The sequence below is a fragment of the Elephas maximus genome, chromosome X (genome assembly GCF_024166365.1).
Source record: "Elephas maximus indicus isolate mEleMax1 chromosome X, mEleMax1 primary haplotype, whole genome shotgun sequence".
In the NCBI taxonomy this organism is placed as follows: Eukaryota; Metazoa; Chordata; class Mammalia; order Proboscidea; family Elephantidae; genus Elephas; species Elephas maximus.
In genome coordinates this window covers 115503975-115530000 of record NC_064846.1, presented here as the reverse complement: position 1 = coordinate 115530000, position 26026 = coordinate 115503975, and the positions used below count along the sequence as shown (strand labels likewise).

The 26026-nt window shown below is 46.4% G+C and overlaps 1 protein-coding gene across 11 annotated transcripts in view; it reads right to left on the bottom strand.

Moving 5' to 3' along the window:
- Positions 1 to 26026, bottom strand: part of KDM5C (lysine demethylase 5C) — a 33526-nt gene continuing 7500 nt past the window's right edge. The window contains exons 4-26 of one of the 11 annotated variants that reach the window (XM_049871875.1): positions 25606 to 25740; positions 24769 to 24892; positions 24479 to 24660; positions 23322 to 23480; positions 21160 to 21279; positions 20869 to 21027; positions 19803 to 19984; positions 19542 to 19704; positions 11620 to 11739; positions 11315 to 11509; positions 7753 to 7934; positions 7539 to 7663; positions 7265 to 7412; positions 6522 to 6627; positions 5400 to 5758; positions 4760 to 4898; positions 4053 to 4232; positions 3561 to 3698; positions 2742 to 3341; positions 2524 to 2646; positions 1942 to 2020; positions 1612 to 1811; positions 1 to 1506 (exon numbers count right to left, since the gene is read on the bottom strand). In XM_049871875.1, coding sequence (XP_049727832.1) covers positions 1141 to 1506; positions 1612 to 1811; positions 1942 to 2020; positions 2524 to 2646; positions 2742 to 3341; positions 3561 to 3698; positions 4053 to 4232; positions 4760 to 4898; positions 5400 to 5758; positions 6522 to 6627; positions 7265 to 7412; positions 7539 to 7663; positions 7753 to 7934; positions 11315 to 11509; positions 11620 to 11739; positions 19542 to 19704; positions 19803 to 19984; positions 20869 to 21027; positions 21160 to 21279; positions 23322 to 23480; positions 24479 to 24660; positions 24769 to 24892; positions 25606 to 25740 — 4284 coding nt within the window. In that variant the 3' untranslated portion in view covers positions 1 to 1140. The remainder of the gene's footprint in view (positions 1507 to 1611; positions 1812 to 1941; positions 2021 to 2523; positions 2647 to 2741; positions 3342 to 3560; positions 3699 to 4052; positions 4233 to 4759; positions 4899 to 5399; positions 5759 to 6521; positions 6628 to 7264; positions 7413 to 7538; positions 7664 to 7752; positions 7935 to 11314; positions 11510 to 11619; positions 11740 to 19541; positions 19705 to 19802; positions 19985 to 20868; positions 21028 to 21159; positions 21280 to 23321; positions 23481 to 24478; positions 24661 to 24768; positions 24893 to 25605; positions 25741 to 26026) is intronic. The other 10 variants (XM_049871872.1, XM_049871871.1, XM_049871873.1 and 7 more) reach the window with 10 other exon arrangements.

The window sequence follows — 26026 nt, the reverse complement described above, 5'->3', positions numbered from 1 at the left end:
GTTTTACAGTATGCAAATTATACCTCAATAAAGCTGTGGGAAAAAAAAAATCCCTCTGGCACCTTGATGAGGATGAAATGGAGGGCATGAAGTTGGAGGAAACTGTTGCAGGACTTTAGATGAGAGGTGCCAAGGTCTGTCTGTTGGGAGTTGGGGAAAACTGGCTTGGGGGTGAAAGGTTGGGGTCCAACGTTAAGAGAGAACCTGGTGGAACTCAATTCAGATCCCCGAGCACCCTGGCTTCAGCCTTAGTGCTCCTGCCAGCACTACAGCTGCTCTACTGACAGGTGATGGAGGCACTGTTCTCCCCCTTCTAAGAGAAATGCACTTCAGAAACGTGTTTCCAAAAAATGTTGCTAAGGGTTTATTTCTAACAAGAGGAAAATAATAAAATAAAATTAACATAGGCTTCAGTTGAAACCAAGCTTCTTTTGCTTTTTTTCTTTTGAACAAATTAATTACACACCAACAATCTTCTTTTATTACAACATGAACCCAGGAGGAGGAAAGGAGACAGGGGAAGACCGGGAGGGAGGGCTGAGGTGGTTGTGAGGACAAGCACCAAAAGCTTTCTTCAGATTACAGGGAGCCCTGTTATGTTCAACTCCTCAACCAAATTTATTTAAAATAAAAAAAAACTGTGAGCACAGCTATGTGAAGTTTCCTCCTCCTGGGTGGAACAGTCAGGGGAAGGGAGGAGAAGGGAGAGGGAAGAGAATGGGGGAGGGAAGAGAAAGAGGGAAGCAAGGTTAGTGTAACATAGCCGGCCAGGGCTGGAACCAGGGAAGAGAAGGGAGAGGAGATTCCCCAGCTTGCATATGCACTGGCCCTGTCTCTGGAATGGTGCTGGCACGGCCTCTGCCACCCACCCTGCCCACCTACCCATCCATTGATCTGCCTCAGGTGTCTGGGAATGCTGGTTAGAGGCTACCAGGGAGGGGGACTCCAGGGGCCGGCCCCCAGGAGCTGAGGTCTGAACGATACCTTGGAGTCAGAATACGAAAGTCAAAGGACTTCGGTGGTAGGCTGGGGGAGTGGCCATCCTCCCAGCCCACCTGCCCACCTCCCAAGAAGCAGGCTTGATGGTCAGAGAAAGGATCCTTGAGGCCAAGGGGGGGTCTGTTCTAGGCTCAGCCACTGTCACAACTGTTGCTGAGGCGGCTGTTGTGAGCAGGCCATATGCAGCTGGGGAGTCAGAGTGGAGAAAGTGGCAGAGAAGCCTGAACTGGCCGCTAGCCCCGGCTCCAAGCCATTCTGGTTCTCCTGGGGGATGGGGCTGCCAGTGGTGGGGAGGGGAGGGATGGGACCCTCACCCCCAGTCTCCTCCTCCAGCTCTTCTTCCTCCTGGGCCTCCTCAGCCTCTGGCCCTGAGCTCCGTACCCTCTTTGGCTCTAGCTCCTCTCGGGCTGGGTCATCACCCTCCCCACCCCGATCCACCTTCCTCCGCCGCCGCTTCTCCAGGGCCCGGCCCCGTGCCCGACTCCCATGATGCTCTGCCTTCTCCAGCTGTAATCAGAGATAGGCAGAAAGGGATTGTGGGCCACTGGTCAGGCCTGGGTTTCCTGCCCAGTTGGCCTGACCCCTGGCCATACCCATGACCCCTTTCCTCACCTCCAAAAGTGTGCGGATCCGCTCCAAGTCAGGAGGCTTCCCAGCCTGCAGAAGCTGCCAGATGCTGTGGTTCTCATCCAGAGTCACCTCAAGCAGGTCCCCCTCCATCATGAGCTCTTCCAGGGGGGCCCGGGTTGCCTCAGGCAGCTCCAACATGGGCCCAGTCAACTGTGGTAACAGCGAGGACAGCAACTCCAAGTCTGGAAGGTTGTGGGGACAGGCTGGGTTAGAGGCAGCCCTGGTCTTACCCCAACCACCATGACAGAGCAGAGGATCACATGGGTCACTCTGATGACATCCAGTCAACAGTATACCCACACCCAGACCTACCTCTCTTACCTGAGCCCTCCCCCAGGGCTACCTTCTCAGGACTGGTCACACTGTCTCCGTTTTCTAGCAACCCCTGGACCTGCCAACGGGAGCAAGAATGGGTAGGGGTAACTGAACTGAAAACCCAACCCACTGCCGTCAAGTCGAATCCGACTCATAGCAACCCTACAGGACAGAGTAGAACTGCCTCACAGGGTTTCCAAGGCTGTGACCTTCACGGAAGCAGACTGCCACATCTTTTTCCCATGGAGCAGCTTGTGGGTTTGAAGAGCCACCTTTTGGTTGGCAGTTGAGTGCTTAACCACTGTGCCACCAGGGTTCCTCCCAACTGAACCGAAGAAACAGACCCTATTCTTCCTCCCCAACTCCAAACTTGGGACCTTCCACCTCCTGAAGGAGGATGGAGACTCAGGCTGCCAGCAGGGAGCATCATCTGGAGATCTGGACAGGATACAGAATGGCAGGGAGGCAGGGTCAAGGGAGACTGAATGCTGGAAGACAGGGACAGGACTGGAGCCTCCTAAACAGGGGTAGGGGCTAGGGGATAGGGATCTGAGGACAAGTACTGGGCTGGCAGCTCACCTTAGGCATATCCTTGCCACTGCCCTCTCTGAGAGGGTCAGAGGCAGGGACTGAAGGGTAGGTGGGGGGTTCCTCCGGCCTGGGTTCAGATGCAGAATGGCAGGGAGGCAGGGTCAAAGGAGACTGAAAATTGAAGGACAGGGATAGGGCTGGAGCCTAAACAAGGGTAGGGGCTAGGAGATAAGGATCTGAGGACAAGTGCTGAGCAGGCAGCTCACCTTAGGCATATCCTTGCCGCTGCCCTCTCTGAGAGGGTCAGAAGCAGGAACTGAAGGATAGGTAGGGGGTTCCTCCAGCCTGGGTTCAGCTTGCACCAACTGATGAAGCTCAGCCAGCCGTCTCAACAAGGCAGTCACATCCTCAGAGGCCAGAGCCTGCCTGGCACGGCCTTGCCAGCTGATGGCCCTCTCTGTGAGGCACTGTAGAGCTTCACCCTCAGGCAGCCGCACAGGCAGTCTCTGCAGGGCTACTAGCAGTGCCAGGATGGTCTCTAGGCGTGGGCGCCGTGAGCGCATGCACAGTGGACACAGGAATTTGGTGTCCCACTCCCACCAGGCCAGTAGTGGGGATGAGATGGGACTGGACCTCGGGGAGCTGAGGAGGCGCGGCACCGATACACATCGCCCATGGAACCAGTCCTGACATAGGTCACACTGCAGAGCTCCCACCCCAGCCGGCACCTGCCCACACACACAGATGGAGGTTGCAGAGGAAGCTGTGGTCGACGATGACAGTGGACTGGGCTTGGCTGAGTTGGTGCGACGCAGCTGCAGGATACCCTCCTTCTCCTTCTGTTCCCCCTCCTTGAAGGCCACAATCTGCCATGCCCAGGGCAGGGGGAGATCAGGTTACCACCCAGTCCTCTCCCTTCTCTCACCCCTTTAACTCACTCCCAAACCGGGAAAACTGAGGCTCAGGGGGCAAGTGGTCACCCATGGTCACCCAGCTCAGACACGCTATCATAATCACCAAGCATCAGTCATTGCAGGGAGACACCGAGAACCCAATTTCTCTCCAGCTATGCCCAAGCTCCTTACCACAGAGCCTGGGTCCCTGAGGTCCTGCGCAGACAGCCCCAGCAGCTCTGTGTCAGATTTGTACAACCCCAACTCCTTCTCCATCCACCGGCTTCGTTTGGTGCTGTCTGAGCCAGCGTCTGCACATGGGCAAAGAACCTGAGGCAGGCAGAAAGAGAGGGAATGAACTGGCATCCCCTACCCTCCACGCCCTTACCTCTATCTACCCTGCCCACCCCCCGCCAAAAAAAAAAAACCCATTGCCATCAAGTCATTTCTGACTCTCAGTGACCCTACAGGACAGAGTAGAATTACCCCCCAGAGTTTCCAAGGAGCGTCTGGTGGATTCAAACTGCCAACCTTTTGGTTAGCAGCCAAGCTCTTAACCACTATGGCACCAGGGCTCCCCTCCCCTCTCCAGACCCCTCAAAAAACCTGTGTTCTCATATGAGTCACCTCACAACAGCCAGGCCAGGGGCAGGTGAGGCTGTGGGTCAGGGTCCTAGGCCTCACCTCCAGCAGCGTGTAGCAAGAATTCTTCTTGAGGAAGGTCTTGGAGGCCTTCTCCCTCCACGAGTGCGCTGTCAGTACCTGCAGCTCTAGCTGTCTCAGCTCCTCCAGCCCCACGGGTAAGTCCCGGCCCACAGCCACCAGGCCTTCCAAGTCATCCAAGCAGGGATAGTGGTCACCATTCTGGGAACAGGGGCAAGAGAAAGCTCAGTTCAACTTGCCAACATCCACTAATACTTACTCTTACTGGGAAGTTGGACTGGATTCACAGTCTTGAGGCAGAAAAAAAGAGGGATCATCCTAAGGAAGGGAACACCTACCTGCCCCTCTCCCCAAACTCCTACTACATTCATGAGTTCAGCTCCAAAATATCCAGTCAGTCTCCAGGACTACCAGATTAGTTATTCTGTTATGCTTTGCGCCTCTTCTATCCTCCTCCATGCCAATAGCCCCTGCCTAGCTCCACTCCTCCATCACCTGCCTCCCTGCCCCAACCATTCTCATCCTCACCAGCTCCTCTCCTCCCCTCCTCCCTCAAGCCAGCTTCCCAAACCCTCTTCACACTGCCCACCAGGCACATTTGTACTTCTTTTTTATGTATCATGCCCTTTTCCTCTCTAACCAACCCAACCCAGTATAACCCAACATATGTGTCATCTCTTCCCAGCTGGACTGAAGGCCTCGGCGGGGGGAGAGGACAGGGTCCTCACTTGGATCTCATCCACATCAGCAATCCAGGCCCGGGCCTTAGCAAGAGCCTCCTTGAGAGCCTGGATGTTGGGCAGGTGAACAGGGATGTTTTCTGCCTCACGGATTATGGCCTCCAGAGTGGCCGGTGGATGCTTCTGCCTAAAGGTAGGGGGAAAAAAAAGAGACTCGGTCTGGGGGTGGTTTGCCTAACCAGAAGCTGAAACCTGGCCACCAGATCTAACTGCATGGGCTCCTGGGGTGCCTGTTATTCCTGCTGACACTTGGGCTTACTTGCTTGTATTCTGCCTATGTGTGGCTGCCAGTCTCTGTCCCAGATTGCATGCACCCAACTTCATCCTTCTGCCATAACTCCTGCACCTCTGCCTATCCACCAGTCTGTCAGCCTGCCCCGTGTGTGGTGTCTTTCTACAGAGATCTATCTGCCTGAATGTGTACATGTCAGCCAGTAAGGCTAGTCCTCTATAAATCCCTATCTGTCCACCTCTGCATCTCTACCAAGATAGGGAAAAAGAGGGCAGGAGAGTCAATACATCAACGCAGGAGTCTAGTCCCCAAGGTTACCCATGGGAATCATCTTCGGGTTCTCCACTGTACGTTAAAGGATGGAGTAGGGAAGGGAAGGGAAGAGGCTCAACCTACCTGGCCTCCAGACAGAGATGGGCCTTCTCCTCCCAGCGTTCAGCTATGGTCAGCAGCTCCTGCAACTCAGCCCGGGCCTTATCCACAGCAGGGCTAGGGGCTACACTGGCGCCCGCAACCAACAGTCCCCGCATGACAGCCAGGGTGCCCCTTCGGGCTGAGGGGGCCAGCGTGCGTTTCACCTCATCCAGCCATCGCGCTTGTTCCACCTGCCTTTGGAGCTGCTGGGTCTCAGGTACCTCTACCCCCAGCCTCTGCCCCCTCTCCAACAGGGACTGCAGCAGCCCTGGACTAGAGGGCAGTGAGGCCAAGGCCTCACAGGCTTCAGTTTGGTATGCTTCCACCTGTTCCAGAAAACCCTACCAAGATACAGAAAAACAAACCCCTCAGCTGGGCTCGCTCAGAGGTCCCACCACCAGATAGCCTTGTCTCACCTACCTTCTTACCCTCCAGTCTTTTTGGAAAAGAGAGCCTACCTTGGGCTGGGCTTTCCTCCTCCATGCCCTAAAACAGTGGTTCCCAAAACTGACTGCCCATTAGAATACCCTGAGGAACTTGTTAAAAATGCAGTTTCCTGGGCCCCCCTTCTAGAGATTCTTAATAAGGGTTGGTTAGGAATCTGTGCTTTAACTCCCCAGAGGATTCTGATGTATAGCACCAAGAGAGCCTCTGCCCAAAAATGCTATGCTTAGTCTTCTCACAAACCTTTTATGTTCATACTAGTGCCCACTGCCATCTCCATCCCACTTCTCCCCTACCTTTGTAAACTTCACAACTTGCAGGCCCCCCACACACCATTTTCACTTCCTTCTCCTCCCTCAACTTTCACATATGGGGTTTCAGGTTCATATCCAGTCTCTTCCCCCATCTCTTCTCCTAACAGAGTTAACATTCCCTTAACTCTGCATCCTGTATTCATACCCTTGCCACCTACCCCTCAAATCCCATTTCTAAGAGGCAGTCACTAGATGCTCTGCCTCATACCTTTCATTATTTTTTCACATGTGCACCCTGTCTTGGCCAAATACTAAGCTATTTAAGGAGCTAAGAGAGCCCTGCTGCTTAGCTCCCCTCCCCACCCCCCGGATCCCTCAGCAGCACTCCAAACCCACCCCTCCTCACCTTGACATCCCCAATCTGGTGCATGGCACAAGGCAGGTTGTTCATCTGGTCCAGAAAGGTCCGGAGCTCAGCCAGGGTCATTTGTAGACCAGCCACCCTGTAGGGGCTACAGAGTTTCACATATGGGATTTCAGGTCCAAATTGAGTCTCTTCCCCAATCTCTTTTGCTAAGACCCAACACTTTTCTTCACCACACAAGCCTGCCTCGATTTCTCATACCTCAGAGTTCTCCCAGCTGCCCCAATAGAGGGAGGGTTTTAAGATAATGAGCATTAAATTAAGATTTGAGGGAAAAGAATCAAGAGAGAATATATTTGGGGGGAGGTGGGGAGGCCTTGGAAATTAACTGATAACAAGCTTGACTTTTCAATCCATCCTCTGCTTAGAACTCTAAAGCTGTGTCGCTATGATCAAGTTTATGCTTCTGTGTCCTTGCCCCTAAACCTTGCACAACTTCTCCCTGCCTGTCCCTCAAATCTCCTCCAATCTCCTCTAGGTACTGATAAAAATAAACATTTTTAGGTATCTTATCACTGAGGCTCTCCTCTCCATTCTATGTTGCCTAGTCTCCTTGTCTTCCCCAATACCTTCCAGGCCACCACCTTACACTCCAGTGCTTGTGTCAGCTTCCTGCTGATTTCCAGTGTACCTAATGGTGCTCACAGTCCACCTCTTGTAGCACTTTTCCAAGATGCTAAATACTCAGCAGGCTATCTCTGCCCCAACATCTCATGCTGCCATACCCAGCTTCCTGGCCGCTGACCAGTCCCAGAGCCCGGGACACGCAAGCCTCTGCTTCACTCAGGCAGTTCTTCAGTCGTTGTAGCAGCTCACTGTTAGGAAATCTTCGCTCACGGGCCTCAGACTCTAGTGCTCTCAGCTCTTCAAGGCCTGGAAAGAGAATGAGAGCAGCAAGGAGTAGGCAGTATTGAGGAAAGGCAAGAAGGGAGTTTGGGAATACAGGAGAAAAGGGACTAGAACTTGCCTGTGGAGTCCCTCCGTCCCCCCATCACTCACTGCGCTTCCGCCCATCCTCCACCTCCAGAGCCACTCGCACTTTGTTGGCCCAGGTGTCAAAGGACTCAGCCCGAACCTTCAGCTTATGGAGCATGGCAGGCAGTTCATCTAAGGTATACCGATACCTAGAGGAAGAGGAAACGGAAGAGCACATCTGGCCTAATTCTGCATCCTCCTCTTTGCCCCACTTCCTCCAGGTGGGTCCCATGCTCACCGCAGGTACTGCCGGCTACTAGAGCACTTGCAGAGGTCATTGATGTGGGAAAGGCAGACGAGGCCATCTGGGCAGTCATAGCAGGCCAGGGCTGATAAGAAACAAGTGGTCTTGCACTTGATGCACTGGCGCTCATCATCTGGGAGCAGCTCAAAAGCCTCTCGTTCAGCCTCCGTGATGCCCTGGGAGTGTTCAACCGACATACATTATACAGGAGGAGAACAGGGTTATGGAAACCCCATCTCAGCCACCACTGAGCCCCACTTTAGACTACAACCTCTGCTGATGGCTGTGGGGAAGACCAAACCCCACAGGGCATACCTGCCTCTGTAAAGTTCAGACTCTCAAAGCTGGGGGGATCAGATGAAGAAGGACAAGATCAGTTTGTGCTGAGGCAAGGAGAATTTTATAGAGAAAGGAAAATCAGGTAAGATTCAGATAAGCAGAAAGGACCTTTTGGGCAAGAAAAAGCAAGGAAAATGGTGGACCAAGGCATGGAGAGTCAGCAATGTGTGGGAGTGGCCAAGAGATAGGCCTGGCTAGTGTGGAGGGCACATGCTGAGTAACCATGTTAAAAAAAAAAAAACAACCATGTTAGCTTCCAGTTATTCAGTGCCCACTGTGTTCCAGATGCTGTAATGGTTATTTACTAGACAAGAGACACTGCATACACCTATCTAACATAAAAATTCAACTGTATGTGCTTCCATCTAGTCTTTAAAGATATAAGCTTTTCCCAATGATGCTGAACAACTAAGCCAATGATGGCATCTGTTGCTCAGATGAAGAAAAAGCAATCTGTTCCAAAAATGGAGGAAAAGCTGGCTGTGCTGGAGTAATTTCAAGACAATACAATGCTATATGGGCAATTTTAGGGATTTTAAAAGGAAATTTTGACTATAACAATTTTGTCTCATGTACTGACTTGTCTAAAACCTATCCCCTACAACCTTACTTATATAAAAAGACAAGGACAGGCAAATGTACTGAGGCCAAAAATTATTAGTAGTTACAAAGGGAGGGAGGGAGGGGAAAAGGGGGGGGGTGTTATTTCTTATGGAATACTGAGTTTCGGTTTATGGTAATGGAAAAATTGCATACAGTAAGGGTAGGCCTACGTAACTGATTAATGTAATTGCTGTCAATATGCTGAATACCTATAAAAAGTTGAATTAACAAAAGTTGTGTGATATATTTACAACGACAAAAAACAAAAAAGAATAGCAACTGAGGCTGCTTAGGTACAACCAAACACCTCATGGGATTTGGTTCCTTCGTTTGGTGGGTTAGGGTCATGGTTTCATGGGACACCCCAGTTAACTGTCCTAATAACTTGTTCAATGCTTCTCTTCTACCCCCTAGTTTGTTGTGTAGGGCCTGAGGTCTTAAAAGCTTGCAAGCAGTCATCCAAGGCACAACTGGTCTCTATTTGCCTACAGCAACAGAGAAAGAAGGAGAGCAAGAATAGGAGGAGGAAATGGAATGTGTGGCTCACTGTCTCCATGAACAACTGCCTCCTTTGCCATGAGAACCACTTGGAAAAGGAGTGAGAATGGTTGCACGACTCAATGAATGTAATCGATGTCACTGAATTGTACATGTGGGAACTGCTGAGTTGGTGTTTATGTTTTGCTGTGTATACTTCTCAACAACAACAAAGGTAATTTAAAAAATACCCACATAAGATATGAAGAGTCCACTGCACATTAAAACTTCAGCTCTGCCACTTATTAGCTGTGTAATCTTCAGTAAATTATTTAAACCTTTCTCAGTTTCCGTTTCCTTATCTTGTAAAATGGAGACAACAGTAGCAGCCCTCATTGGGTTGTCATGACGATTAACAAAGATAAAGCAAGTAAGGACTTAGAAAAGTATCTTAGCACTTAGAATAAGAGTTCAACAAATATTTACTGTTTCAGATAAGGATTACCTATTTCATATGCCTATCTCATTTTACTAAGGAGGAAACCAAATCTTAAGAGTCAGTAACTTACCCAAAGTAGGAATTTGACTGCAGTCAATTCTGTCTCCAAAGCCAGACAATGCTCTTTCTTTTTTTATTTTGGATCATGGACTCCTCTGATAATTGGATGCAAACTATGAGCCCTCTCCCCAGAAAAGTACTCAAACACAATCTTTTATAGAATTTCAATATTAGGGAGGATCCCAAACCCTCCTCTAAGATAAGGCAAGGGCCAAGTGTAAAAAATTCTGAATGTCAGGATAAAACCAAAAAACCAAACCCACTGCCACTGAGTCGATTCAGACTCATAGCAACCCTGCAGAACAGAGTAGAACCACCCCATAGGATTTCCAAGGACATAAATCTTTGCAGAAGCAGACTACCACATTTTTCTCCCGAGGAGCGGCTGGTTTGTACTGCCAACCTTTTGGTTTGCTTAACCACTGCGCCACCAGAACATCAAGTCCCCCCACCTAGCTCTGGTTCCTTTCCACAGCCTGCAACAGCCACAGAGTCACCATTTAAGAACAGTGCTAAACGGCTCTTAGAGAGCTAATCCGTTAGAGAGAGAGAGAAAATGATGCCTGGAAAAGCCCAGCACCTCATCAACTAACACCACAGACTGAGAGGCCCCAAACTTCCAACACTTCCTGTAGCTGCAATTCTCCTTACAGCCCATGCTCATGGTAGAGTTATAAATGAGCTTTAAAATAAGTATTACCCAAACAGGCAGGAAAGACCAGCATTGCTCTGTAATCTTATGGAGTACTCTCACTAAGTTGACTCCCTAACTGGGCAAGCACAGAGCTTTAAGAGAAAGGTGGAAATGACTTAAGTGGACTTTATAACTGCAGCAGCCCTCACTCATCTACACACACAACTGACATATGTTTATGAGAAATCTATTATAGTAGCACCTCCTTCTACTTGGTAATATTACCCTAGTTTGAATTGTTGAGCCATTTGAATGAATTAAAATGGCATTTCCTAATATTCCACATTTCAATCATTTTCTTCATGTATTAATATCAATAATCATAGCAGCAGCTACACTGCAAGTATAGTAATAGATGCTCTGGCATAAACCACCTTGCTCAAGCTTTACAACCACCTTGCAAGTTAGGTACTTATTCCCATTTTACAGAGTGGGAAAGCGAGATGATGAATGGTTAAGTAACTTGAAAAGGTGCCCAGCTAATCATCGGTGGGGATTTCATATGCTAGTCTGTCTTGTTGGGTTACGTAAATAATGATGAATAGCAGCTACACTAGCACCTACCGTTGGCCACTTACTTAACAAACATTACCTTTAATTCACTCATCTATCCAAAAAGATAAGCATTATTATAATCCTCATTTTTCAGATGGGGAAACTGACAGTGAGGTAAACAAACTTGCCTAAGGCTGTTGGTTAATGGTAGAGCAGAGAATGGTATGCAGTTTTCAACCCAGATGCATCCAGTTCTTTTCACTACATCCTAAGAGTACAATCTACATCTTCTACTTCTTGGTGCTGCTTCTTCCTCCCCACCACCCATGTCTCCCCCCGCCGCCCCCACGCTAGAGTACCTGACCCAGGGTGCTCGCCCCATGACCCACCTTCTCCAGCAGGGCCTTTCGTAGACGCCGCTCTTCTTGCACCATGATGAACATCTCCTTATGCACAGCTGCTGCCAGGTTCAGGTCCAGCTTCTCTGGGCAGGCAGCCATCTTGCAGATGAGCTCCTCATGGGAGAAGACGCAGTATCTGCGGAGCCGGCGGTAGTGCTCAATGCACTGGCGCCCAGCAGGCAGCTGTGGACAGGTTCAAGGTTGAGTGTGGCCAAGTCTGGAGGCCGTGGAGCCTCAGCTGCACCGTAACACTCCTGTTTCTGCTTGCCAGTCCACCAACATTCCAAACTCACCCAGTCAGCAGTGCAAAAGTTGACAGCCTCAGCAAAGTTGTAGCCTTGGTTGAAGCCACTGTGGTAAGCACGGGGGAAGGTGATAACAAATTCTCCTGCACACTGGTTTGTGCGGACAACCTGAGGAGGAAAAGCCAAAGTTGGTGAGACAGACGTTTTTCACAGCCTGCATAAACCTGATTTAAGCGCAGGGTCCTTAAAGAGACAAAGGAAAGCCTCAGGAACACATACAGTCTGACAACAGAATCTCAAATCTTCCAACACTTAAAGGACTATGGTCTTTGCTCACAAGTTTCTGATTTGTATTTCAGATGACAGTAAGATTTGAGGGTCAAAAGTAGCAAGTGTACATACCAAAATATTTCAACTTCCTCAGTAATTTTTATAAAAATACCACTTCTCATTAAACTGGAAACCCTGGTGGCATAGTAGTTAAAAGCTACAGCTGCTAACCAAAAGGTCGGCAGTTCAAATCCACCAGGCCCTCCCTGGAAACCCTATGGGGTAGTTCTACCCTGTCCCATAGGGTCACTATGAGTCAGAATCAACTCGACGGCAATGGGTTTGGTTTTTTGGTTTTCTCATTAAACTGGCAACTTTTTTCACTAATATTTGTTTTTATCAGTCATATACACAGTGTCAAGAATCAAATGGTTCTACAAGGTTTATTACAAAATCAGCAGGCCCCGACTCCTCCCTGCCATTCTCTCCCAACAAAGGTGATCAGTTTCACCTCTTCCAATTATTTCTGTAGTCACCTTCATGTTACCTAAATAACATACTTCTAGACTATGTTAGAAGTCCCTGGGTGGTACAAAGAGTTAATGCATGCAGCTGTTAACCAAAAGGTTGGAGGTTACAGTCCACCCACAGGTGCCTCAGAAGAAAGGCCTGGTGATCTAATTCCAAAAAATCAGCCATGAAAACCCTACGGAGCACAGTTCTACTCAGGAAACACTCCACAGCAACTAGTTTTTTCAGACTATGTTAAAAATAGCCGGTTTCTCAATTTGCTTCCTTTTCTATGTATGTATTAATGGTTTAATCCTAAACTTTCTAACAAGTATCCAAATCTCCTTCCTATCAATTTTCACCTTTCTGTAGCAGTCTCTTGGGGAGTCTTCTAATCTCTTCCAATCTGGACCAGCTGCCCTCCCTGGACCATCACTCTCCTGGGACAAACCTGTTCCCTAGATCCCATGTTTTCCTCTATTTCTTTGTTGTGCTCTAGCTTTTTCCAACAGCTTCCTGAGAAATAATGGGAAGAAGCTTTTTTTGAAAATCTCTCTTTTCTATTTCACACTTGACTGATAATTTGACTGGATATGGAATTCTACATTGAAAATCATTTTGAAGTCATCTTCTAGTTTCAGTGTTGCTGTTGAAAAGTCTGAAGCCATTCTGATTCCTAATGCTTTGAATTAAACATGTTTTCTCTCTCAGGAAACTTTGAGGATTTTTCTGGTCTCAGTATTTGCTATGAAAATTCCTAAGATATATCTTTGGTGTGGATGCGTTTTCATCCATGTATTAGGTGGGCTCTTTTGATTCTGGAAACTTATGTCCTTCAGCTCTGGGAAATTTTCTTGAATGATTTCATTAATGATTTCTTCTGCTTAGTTTTCTCTATTCTTTCCAGAACTCCTATCATTTGAATTATTTAACCTCCTATACAGATCCTCCAACTTTGTTCATTTCTTTTTATTCCATCTTCTGTGGGATTTCCCTTTTTTTTTTTTTTATCTTCTAAACTTTCTTTTGAGCTTTTCAATTCTGCTATCATAATTTTAATTTCCAAGAGCTCTTTTTGGTTCTAAGTATGTTCCTTTTTAATAGTATCTTCTTATTTCACGTTGGCAACATATGCTTATTCTGAAGGTACTGAGATTTCTTTTCCTTTTCTTTTGAAGTTTACTTCTCCCTGCCTAGTCTGTTTTCTAAATTGATTTCTTTCTGGTTGTTTGGTTCTCTTTCGCTTTTATAGGTTTTCCTCAGTTGTCTCTTCATCTGTGGCTGTCTGCTTATATTTGAGAGAGAAAAAAGCTGAATGAAATCTCTGAGTACATAAGCTCGTCAACTGTGAGCTTCACTACAGGGTGATTTGGCTGGGCCATTCAATTTGGGAAACTCTAATTCTCTCCTCAGACTAGTCAGATCCCCCAGAGAAGACTACCAATTTCTTGCCTTTAGGAAAAAGGGGTGGCTGCCAGTGTTCTAAGACCCAAGTGCAGGGAGATGGCTGGGAAGCTCAACATCCACTATGCATACATTGGTGAATCCTAGCTATTTGCACTGTAACTTCATCCTCAACTGTACGCAGAAGACCTCAATCTAGAGACTGTTTTAACTTCTTCAAAAGCAAATCTCCAGTCTTTTGTTAGAATGAGGGAGGGTCAGATTCCCAGCTGCCCAGCACGGGAAGAGATCTCAGTTTCTTATACAGACTTGAACCTATTCTTATTTTAACCCTATCCATCTTTACCCCCATAATGCCTAGGGCCATCAACTCCTGAACCTTTGGGGGTTTCTGCAGTGTAAACCAGGTTGGTGCTCAGATATCCCAAGACTGGTTTAAGATTCAGTTTTCTCACCTGTTTTCTAGTTTCAAGATTTTTGTTTTGAAATCCGTGATTCTTATTTTCTCCATCTCTGTAATTTTTTTTTTTTTTTAAGGGGGTTTCAGTAAGGAATAGAAGTGGCCACGTGTATGTTTATGTCACCATTTTTACTGAGAGATCTCACAAAGCTTTTTAAGATGAATATTCAATGCTAGTGAAAATCAAAACCAAACATGTTGTCACTGCGTCGATTCTGACTCGTAACGACCCTATAGGACAGGGCAGAATTGCCCCATAGGTTTCCAAAGAACGGCTAGTAGATTCAACCTGCCGACCTTTTGGCTAGCAGCCGAGCTCTTAACCACACCACCAGGACTCCAATGCTAGTGAAGATACAGTGAAATAAGTACCTTGCTGATAAGGGGATCAATAGATTCTACTCTCTGGAAGGCAAATGTGTTAATATATTCCAAGAACCTAAAATGTTTATACCCTTCAACTCAATGATTCCTCTGCTAGGATTCTAGATTAATTTGTAGAAAATTAACATTCTAATAATATTGAATCTTCCCATTCACAAATATATCTCCACATTTATTTCGGTCATACATCAGCTCCCACCCCCACTATTTTATTTTTCTCAAATCTATCCCTACTTAGAGGCAACATAAGCATTTCTTGCCTATATTATTGCACTAGCCTCCGTTATCAACCACCAGAATGGTTTTCTAAAACCTGCAAATCTGACCATGTCATGCCTCTCCTGAGAGCCCCTTACTTGAATCCCCATCCCTGACAAGCACACTTACTCTTCCCCTATAAAACTTTTCCAACTGCCCCTTCCTTAGTGACCCAGTCTATTGTTCTTTTGTAGCACCTCTTACACTTTATTCCCCTTATTGACTCATCTCTGTCTTCCACTCAACCATGCATACACACTGAAGACAGATACTAGTTTATGTATCTTCAGGGTGCTGACCAGAAGCTTTGTATACAGAAGTAGCTCTAGAAATACTGCAGAATTATCTAGTCCCAGTCTTAACTTTATGATGTGAAAACTAAGTTCCAGAGAAACCTCAGACAGAACAAGAAGTAGAATCTAGTGCTCCTGACTCTTCATCTCAACCTGTCCCCTCATTTTGGCCATGTCACTTTATTGTTTTCTATGTGGGTGTTTAGAAAAGCTCGCCTCACATTCAACAGCTGTTAAAAATGGCAATTACGAATAGCCAAATGGAAAAAAAAACACCGAAATGTGCATCAACTGGTGCCCAGATAAACAAAATACAGTATATTCATACCATGAAATACTATATCCAGCCATAAAAAAGAACGAAATACTGATACATGCTAAAATGTGGATAAACCTCAAAAACATTGTTCTAAATGAGAGAATAACAACAAGAAAACTAGCTCAATTATTACGTAGCTTATTTTAAGTTTTCTAGCAATTGGAAATGTAACTCCTTTACAAGAAGATGCCAATATCCTAGTGTTAGAGAAGAACCGAGGATTGCGGTTTTGTTTTTAAATGATACAATTAGTGTGACTTTAGAAGTCGTTATTATCTACATGGGGGCAACAGTGGTTCAGTAGTAGAATTCTCGCCTTCCATACAGGAGACCTGGGTTTGATTCCTGGCCAATGCCCTTCAAGCACAGCCACCATCCCTGTCTGTCAGAACTGGATTCAGCAGAGCTTCTAGACTAAGACAGACTCAGAAGAACAGCCTGGTGATCTATTTCCCAAAATCAGAAAACCCTACAGATCACAATGGTCCAATCCTGTTGTAAATGGGGTCGTCACGAGTCAGACGCCAACTTGACTGCAACTAACAGAGAGAAGCCAGACACAAAAAAACATATATTATATGACGTCATTTATATGAAATGTCCAGAAAAGGAAAATTTAGAGACATAGCAAATTAGTGGCTGCCAGGGACTAGGGTTAGAACTGCAAATGACTACAAATGGGCATGAAGGATACTTTTGGGGTGATGAAAATGTAAAACGATTGTGGTGATGGTAGTACATACCCAGTGCCGTCGAGTCGATTCCGACTCATAGCGACCCTATTGGACAGAGTAGAACCGCCCCATAGAGTATCCAAGGAGCACCTGGCGGATTCGAACTGAAATTCACTGAATTGTGCACTTAAAATGGGTGAATTTTACAGTCTGTAAATTATACTGCAGTAAAGCTGCTTTTAAAAAAGGATGGTTATAAATATTACATAATAATGAAGTAAAAATCATTCTAGATCAACACTGTCCAATATAAATATGTTAGCCACATATGTAATTTTAAATTTTCTAGTAGCCATATTGAAAAGTAAAAACAGGTGAATTGATTTCAATACATTTTTAATTAATATATTCACATTATAATTTCAATGTGTAACTGGTATACAAAATTATTAATGAGACAATTTACATTCTTTGTTTCGTACTATCTGGAAATCCAGTGTATACTGGATTTTAGCACATTTCAGTTGGGACTAGTCACATTTCAAGTATTCAGTAGCTGTTATGTGGCTAGTGGCTACCAAACTGGACAGTGCAGTTCCAGGCCATGAAACTTACAAAACAGATTATAAAATTCATACACCGATTACTGCTATGTCAAAATTTACACAGAAAAGCAACAGGGAAACATAACGAGGTGTTTAGGGTGGGGGGGAATAGGGATAACGTCTCTATTTTCCATTTTATGGAAAGGGGTCATGTTTCTTTTTAACAAAAATAATATTATGTACCTATAAAAAGAAATGGCCTCCTCCCACCAAAGGAGGCCCCAGAGAGGAGGTTAAAGATAGCTCTGAGGGAGTTCCAGCTGGCTAAACTGCAGCATGCCAGCATGAGAACATGAAAATCACAGATGCCTTGGATTAGGGGGATACTGCCAAGGCCAAAGAGCCTGGAGATGCTGGCAACTACCTATAGAAGGGGCAGGGCAGATAGAGGGCAGGGTGATGAAGCAGCAGCTGGCCAGAGAAGCTGGTGTGCTGAGTGGGAGAAATGATGTGGAAGTAGAAGAGCATGTGTTTAAAAGTCTGTGATAGTTTTTTGTTTATTTTTTAAAAAGGTAAGAAGTGAACAGCTCCATGACTCTCTTGGAGCCCTGGTGGCGCAACGGTTAAGCGTTCGGCTACTAACCAAAAGTCGGCAGTTCGAATCTACCTACCGCTCCTTGCAAACCCTATGGAGCGGTTTTACTGTGTCCTATAGGGTCACTATGATGACACCTTAGATGCCCAAATCCTTAAGAGATTCCTTTTCTACTCTTCCAACTATCCTTGGCATTACAGGCAAGGAGCCCTGGTGGCGCAGTGGTTAAGAGCTCGGCTGCTAACCAAAAGGTCTGCAGGTCGAATCCACCAGCCACTCCTCGGAAACCCTATGGGGCAGTTCTACTCTGTCCTATAGGGTAGCTGTGAGTTGGAATCGGCTCCACAGCAATGGGTTTGGTTTTTTTTTTTTTTTTGATGCTGTGCTACATAGGTCAGGAAAAGAGGAGTATGAGTAAAGGTCAGACTAAACGTCCACTTGTGAAACAGCAGAAGTGGAAGGCAAGATCATTTCAACATCTTCAGTCTAGTAATTCTTAAATGCGTAAAGAAGGAAAAGGATATCCCCGTTCTGAGTGGAGGAGGGTTGCCTCAACTGTTGTAGGTTGCCTCTCCCTGTCCAATTCCCAGGATATCCCAAACCTCAGTTAAACATCACTCGAGTGTACAATAGAAAAAAAATCAGTACTCACAGGGTGTGTAGTACACATCAAAACAATATTGCTCTAGTCGAGGCTCTATTATACGGATGTCCAGGGCTATAAAAATTCAATATTTACTGATTGCCTACCATATTCCACGCATTAGACCAAGTGGCAGGGTGGCCAAGGCCGGGGGGGAGATGGGAATAAATAGGGAGATGTAACACAGAGTAACACTTGAAGCAGAGATGGAGAACGTACTAATTACTACACCTTCAGGACTGTGGATCAGGCTGTTTTAAGATCCATGTCAAATAAATTGGCTGATGCTTATCAATACTAGAAATTACCCAATGGGTAAGCCAGGTTGTCTACCCAGCATACATTTTATAGCGTAGGAGAAAAGTACACAGAGAAGGATAGGCCGGGTCTCCGGGTTCGACTTTTGAACTGTTAAATAAGTAAAAAGACCTACCGACTGCTCTGTGAAGGTAAACAGCATGGCAAGTGTGACAGAGACTGGTAGTTGTCCCCTAATATTCATTCTCGCTTTCTTTCATAATAACATGACCTCCAATTTTTTTTTTTTTTAATTTACATGACCATCCAGATTAAAAATCAAATTTCCAGTTCCCTTGCAGCTGGATGTGGCCATGTGACTATGTTTTGACTAACAGGAGATGAGCGACGTGTGCCCTTATAAGTAAGGGCATTCAACTAGCGCTTCTATATCTGTCTTCCACTGGTTGGAATGTGGATGTGATAATAAGCCATCCTTAAGGTGTTACCCACAATCACATTGCCCAGAGGGCTCACCACCACACCGTGTAACTAGCCACTATTATTTTGAGTATCTTTTAGAGTGGCAAAGGTTCCTAGGTAGTACAAATAGTTTGTACTTGACTACTAACCTAAAAGTTAGCAATTCGAACCCACCCAGTGGCACCACAGAAGAAAGGCCTGGCAATCTGCTTTCATAAAGATTACAGCCAAGAAAACCCTATGGACCGGTTGCACTCTGTTTAACTCATGGGGTCGCCATGAGTCGGAATCAACTTGATGGCAACAGGATTATTAGAGCGGTCAAACATACGGTCCGACTAATACAGAAAGGGAATGAGAATGGGGCAAGACTCCAAATGACAACTACCATCACCACAAAGGACAGCACTAAATTATTCCTACCTGTTATGAATTGAATTGTGTCCCCTAAAGAGATATGCTGAAGTCCTAACCCCTGGTACCTTCATTGTGACCTTGTTTGGAAATGGAGTCTTTGAAGATGTCATCAGTTAACATGAGGTCATACTGGAGTAGGGCGGATCCTAATCCACTGAGTGGTGTCTTTATATAGAGAAGAGACACCAACAGACACACAGAGGGAAGGACACCATGTGACAACAGAAGCAGAAATTGCTGCAGCTGCAAGTCAACGTATGCCTGGGACTACCAGAAGCTAGGGGACAAGAAAGGATCTTCCCCTACAGCCTTTAGAAAGAGCGTGGCCCCGATGACACTCAAAATTCGGACTTCTAGCCTCTAGAACTGTGAGGCAAGAAATTTCTGTTCTTATACATCACCCAATTTGTGGTACTGTGTTACAACAGCCCTAGGAAACTAATACACTACTCCTTGTCCCTGTTTCCTGGGCACTCACCGGCACACCATGGGACATGAGGGTGTTGGGATTCATGAGGGTGACAAGTTGGTGCAAGAGGTCAGGCTGGCTATCAAACAGCTCAGGTGTCAGCTTCTTCATCACTTCTTCCAAATGTTCAGCTGCAAGCGAGGGTACCCCATACCAGGTCTTTGGCTCACCCCTGCCCAAGCAGAAAGGGGATATATAGAGTGGTCACACCCATGGTCATGCAAGGAGCCTGCCCTGACTGCCTCCCTGGCTCCTCAGGGCCCCTCTTACCAGTGGAGGTAGTTAATGGAGTAACTCCAGTGATCTTCAATATGCCAGCAAAATGCTGAGAAGACCATGCCCACATAGAGCCAGGGCACCTTCATGCCTGAGATATCTGCATTGATGTGGCACAGTACAGACTGCTCCAACACCGGCATAACATTCAGGTTCCAACCACTGGTAGCATACTCCTGTCAGGTCAGGTATTTGCAAAAAGGGGATGAGGATCATCCTAAGGGAACTAAGATCTTAAGTTATTTGCGCTAGCCTGAGGAACCTTAATTCTGAGGTCACAGATCTTTTTGAAACACCGAAGAAATATTATAGGTTTTCTCTCCCCAAAAGTATACACAAAATTTTACCTTCAATTTCAGGGAGGTTACAGGTACACTTACCATCAAAATACCTACAAATTAAAAACCCTTGCTCTGCAACTTGAAAGATAGGAACCTTAGCGGGCAGTTCATAGGGACAACTCAGAAAAGGAGTGTGAGAATGTTTGCACAACTTGAAGGATGCAATCAGACACTGAACTGTACGTGTAGAAACTGTTGAACTGGTGCATGTTTTGCTGTGCATATTTTCAAGAAAATAAAATAAATTACAATAAACAAACAACAAATAATAGTAACGGAGCAGATGCCCCAAACCCCCCCACCCCCGACCCTCGCCATCTGGAAAAAACAAAACAAAATCCTGCTCTAAACCAAAAGGCACCTTTCCCTTGAGGTAGACCTGGGTCCTCACTTTTTCCTGCAGATACAAACCCAGTCCCTGAACATTTCTTATGAATGCAGCCAGGCATGCTGCCAGACATTTCCTATACCTTCTCGTTTAATTTTTACAACAAATTTGCAAGGTAGATATTATTCCCATTTTGGTGAAAGAACCAATCTCATGTCGGCACATACCAGGTCCTAGGCTGCATTCTTTACACGCAACATTTCATATCTCACCACAATCATGTAAGGCAGGCATAATTATCCCCACATTACAGCAATACGGAGTCTTTCATATATTAAATGAGTTGCCTAAGCTCACCCAGCTGACATATAACCATAAATCATCCACTCACCTCCTCCTCAGGAGTTAGGTGCCGCTTACTGTCACTGACAGGGAAACCACTGCCAAATTCTTTGGAATGGATGTCAGCCCCATACTCAACAGTCACATCTTCTTCAATGCTATTCACCAGCCGCCAGAACTCTTTCTCCACAAGTTCTGTGGGCACCATCTGGGGGGACAGGGGTAGCAGATAACCGTGGACTATCATATCCTGGACCCACTGTCCCAAGAGGACTGAGACCATCAGGCACCAATACTTACAACCCTAGCCCCAATACTACCCCAGCCCTCCATCACCTACGTGCACGGGCATGTTGAAGTAGTCAGCTTTAAAGGAGTCAGCCATCTCGCCAAAGCTCTGCAGAGTGTATTCCCGGGTAGCCTGCTCAAAGCCAAAGGCTTCAGGGGGCCGCTTACACTCCTGAAACTCAAAGGAGAACATCTCATCAAGGCAGAAGCAAGAAGTGGAGAATCCTTAACAGTGGAGCTGGAATATGGGGTAGGAGTAGGGAGGGAGAACAACCCTAGGTCTGTGCTAGGATCCTGGGCAGCTTTCAATTTATAGCTCCACCTTTTTCTCCCGTCACAATGTTAAATTAGTTTTTTCATTCCCCACATGCATTTCTACCACGCTTTTGCTCATACAGTTCCTCCCTGGTGGAGTGTCCTCTTCCACTTTCTTTCATTGATACTTCAAATTCCAACTCCAGTCCCATAACCTCCAGGAAGCTTTCCCTCATCACTACAGCCCATGACCGTTCCTTCCTTTAGGACTTTAGGGTTTGGTTTTGTTTTTTTATCTAAACCATGGGCTCTCACTTAAATATGCTATCCTATGCTCTTCTGCCACCATTTTTCTGTCTAGCTAAAATTTGAGTTCATACACAATGATTAGGGAAGCATTCCTACGCCCAGACTGGTACTACAGGCCTGGGAAAATGAACTATGGCACCAGATTCTATGGTGTTAAACCCCACACTGTCCTTTTAAATTGTCTCAGAAGACAGAATGTGGATCTAATTCAGTCTCTGTTCGTAGTTTTAAATAAGAATTGTGCACACCCCAGACTAAGACACACAAACTGCTCGTTTCTGAAAAATAAATGCCAATCTGGTTCATTGGCCCACGACCACTTTAGAGAGTCATGGAAAGGTGGCAGTCTTCCGCGTCCACAGTACAGTTTGTATACAAACTCCTCCCACTGGAATGCCCACTACCAAGGCCATTACGTACTGCTCTGATCTCTTTACTCATCTCTGTATGTGTGTTTACATGTGCGCTTGCACACTCAGTCTCTATGACCACAGCTAAGTCCTTAAGGTTTCTGCGTCCAGAAACCCAGAGGCAAACGTAGAAGCACCCAGAATTTGGATGAAGGAAGGCCACCCTGCCAGATTTCCCAGGCCTCTTAGACCTCACTGCTGCTTCAGCTGCTCTCCACATGCCCCTACCCACACTAGGTACGTTCTCCTGTGTACCGTTGCTCCTGTTGTTTTTCCAACCCCAGTCTGGAATATTCCTAGTTAAAGTCTGTTGTGTTGTTGTTAGGTGCCATCTAGTCAATTTTGACTCATAGTGATAGCATGTGACAGGACAGAATGCCCGATAGGGTTTCCTTGGCTGAAATCTTTATGGAAGGAGATCGCCAGGCCTTTTCTCCTGCAGAGCCGCTGGTGGGTCTGAAATGCTAACCTGTCGGTTAGTAGCCGAGTGCTTAACCACTGCACCACCAGGGCTCCCTAGTTAAAAGTCTACATCATTGCAAACCAATCCAAATATCATGGTAAGAATGAAACAACTAAATAAATACTATATCCGTGTGATGGACTATCCTGTATCCCCTAAAAGAAAAAGTCATACTTGTGAATAAATTTAGTAATATAGAAAAATGACTATGAAATAACAAATGAAAACATGTAAGATCCCAAACTTGTTAAAGATAGTTATGAATACACAACAGCAAAAAGATTAGAAGGAAATATACCAGACTATTAATAGGTGCTAGGATGATAGGTAATTTTTCTATTTTCTAAGCTTTCTAAAAAATAAAAATATGTAGCAATCAAAAGAACAATTTTTTCTTCATATTCCTATCCTTCAAATCTCATTCCTGACATCTTCTCTGATTATCGCCCTTAGTCATTTTCCTCTCCTCTGAACTTCTACACCTCAGAATTTGCAATACACAATTTAGCATCTGGTTGTACGTCATCATATACAGTCTATCTAATCATGAATCTTGCCTCCCTAGGTGGTCTGGGAGCTCCCAGAGGACAGAAGAAGCAATGGCTGCGTCAACTCCTCCTCTTTCCCTGAAAGCTCTGCCCAGCCTAGCCTCCTCACCCCAGGCACCCAAAACTTAAGACTGTGACTAAGCTAGAAAGCGGCCCTCAACAAGGCCAGATGAAGAAAGACAACTACACCCTATGAGGTATATGTGGACTGAGGCTGGGGAGGTCTTACCGCCATGACACACTTTGGGCACCGCCAGACACCCTTGGGGATCTCAGGTAGAGGAGGCAGCAGGCAGAAAATGTGGTAGTTGTCATCACAGCCATCACATAGCAAGAGCTTGTCATCTTCATCCCCTCGGGAACACATCCGGCATATATATGACTCGATCTGCCAGGGGAGGGAAGCAAAAGTTCATCAACCGAAACCCTGTCCAGCCTTCAAACATCAGGCCCCTCCAGACAGTACCCCGGTTCATACAGCTCTCCATTACAAACCTACTGCGTTTGCTGGTTGGATCAGCTGGATCATTCATGGTCCTTGGACAGGCTATTCATACTAGGTCTGCAGTTTAACTGCAGAGCTGTGAGCGTAGGCCCTTTATCACACCATCATTTGTTCAACAAATGCTTACCGAACACCTAAGTGTTAAGCACCATGCTAGACTCTGCGGTCATAAAGATGTGTAAGATGTGGTATCTGCCTTCTAAGAATATACAGAACTCTAGAGATACATGCTCATACAAGTTAAAACCTCAGTGTGAAAACTGCCAATGGCGGCCCATAAAGTGCACTGTAGGAGCCTAGAGAAGGAAACACTCAAATCAGCTGAAGAAAGGGAGAGACAGCCTTGAGAAAAGACTTTATTGAAAAGGTAACGCTTGAAACTGGCTGAAACCTGAAGGCAAACTGAGGTTTGGCAATGGGGCAGAGAGGCAGGGGGAAAGTCTTCGAGGCAGAAGAAAAAAGCATGTGCAAAGTGTGAGGGAGTGAAAGAGCATGGAGTACCTTAGAAGAAAAAATGAACACACCTATAAATAGTTCAGTGTGGCTACAGCAGAGAAGTGAGGTGAGCAGTGCTGGGAAATGAGGCTAGAGGTCAGCAGGGACTAGCTCACAGATGGTAATGAGGAGCTTAGCCTTTATCCTGAAGCAATGGAGAGTTGAGTCTCCTCCGGACCCTTCCAAGCACTTCATGTTGACAGCACTTGATCACCCTTTCCTATTCTTTGTTCCATGCAAGTTGGCCTTGTTTTCCCCAATTAAGTGAGCTACATGAGGGCAGGGCCCATCAGGCCTGCTTTTCTGCTTAATGCAACCTGGTCCAGTGCCATGACATGGAAATGTTTGTTGAAGGGACCAGAAATGGGTCCTTGAAGGGTCCTTACAAATTGGGCATTGCTGTGGTTCCTCCGCAGTCTCATCGTCATTTTGGTGCAGGGCTCTGGGCTGTGACTCAGCTCCTCCTTGCTCTCCAGGAAGGTCTTAGGTGAGGTTGACTCCACCTTCACATCCCCTCCAGGCTCCTCCTTCACCACCACAGTGGGGGGACACTCAGGCCCTTCCTTATCTGGGAGAGAAAAGCAGCTCTAAAGTACAGGTCCGAGACAGTTACCGCCCTGCCTCCTCTCCCCAGGTGAGTCCAACCTTCACAATGGCTTAGCCTGTTAAGCCTCACCTTTCTTCCGCAGAGTCTTATCCTTGGCCATGAGGCCCAGGCCCATCATCTTGGGACCGGCCCCATAGATCTGTAGCTTCTTCAGCTCTGGATTCTTTTCAATGTCTTCCTCTGTGGGTTCCGGCTAGGAAGAAAGACATGAATGTATCAAGACTGCTATCTGGGGCAGACTGCCCCATCATAAAAAAACAATAGCTAGACTATATATCACCTGGGCTCATGCCAGGGGCTGAGGCATAGGCAGGCCAGGGCAAAGTGAGCTCCCTCTTCAGCCCTCTCTTGGAAAGGAATTTGGACGAGATCTCAGTTTTCTCAACTGTAAAATGAGAACATTAACCCCTACCTTACAGAGTTATGAGGGGACTGAAGATAATATATATAAAAAAATGTAACAGTGCTTGGCACAGAATAAGCATTCAACAAATGGTAGTGACTAATATGATCTGCTAAATTACATGCTTTAATGAGCCCAGGGACAGTGTCTGTCTTGTCCTGTTGTATCCCCAGTGCCTAGAAAATGCCTGGCATACAAGCCTCTGCCTAGAGGTAAAATACAGGTATAAGGAGAAAGAAGAGTTTTACTTCTATGAGCACAGTGAGCAAGGAATGGAACAAGACAGGCAAGAAGGACAGACATGCAACAGATATTGTACTAAAAGATCAAGAGCCAGCTCAGACACTCAGCTGAGGGCAGAAGAAAGAGCAAGAGTGACGGAAGAGAGGCACACTAACGCTCAAAACTCAGAGAACTGACAAAAGGGACACAACCTTGGCCAGAGGGAGGGAGAAAACTCACTCCACTCCCAAAGCCCTAAGATAGATGGGGGAAGTACTCACATCAGGCTGCAATCTCTTGGCCCGCCGGCCATAGCTGTTGAACTTGGAAGGCTGCACAGACTGTCGAAGGGGGATGCTGTGGGGTTTGTATTCCTTGTCCTTCTCCTCATTATCAAATGGACGTGTGTTACACTGCTGGGTAAAGATGAGGGGTAAGGGTTAGGGCATGGGGCTCCAGCCTCCAACAGCGAGGGCTTCCCTTTTACCCTCACCCACTGACAAAGCTGTGGTTCCACTCAACTAGCCCGTACCAACAGCCCCTGCTCAACTAGTCTTCCTCATTGACACCACATACACTTTGGGAATTATTCTCAGTGCCTTTGCTTATGCCATTCTTTCTTCCAAACACCTCCCCCCACAACTTTCTCCCCAACCACACAAGACTCATCTCTTCCCAGATCTCTCCAGCCCGAAACATCTC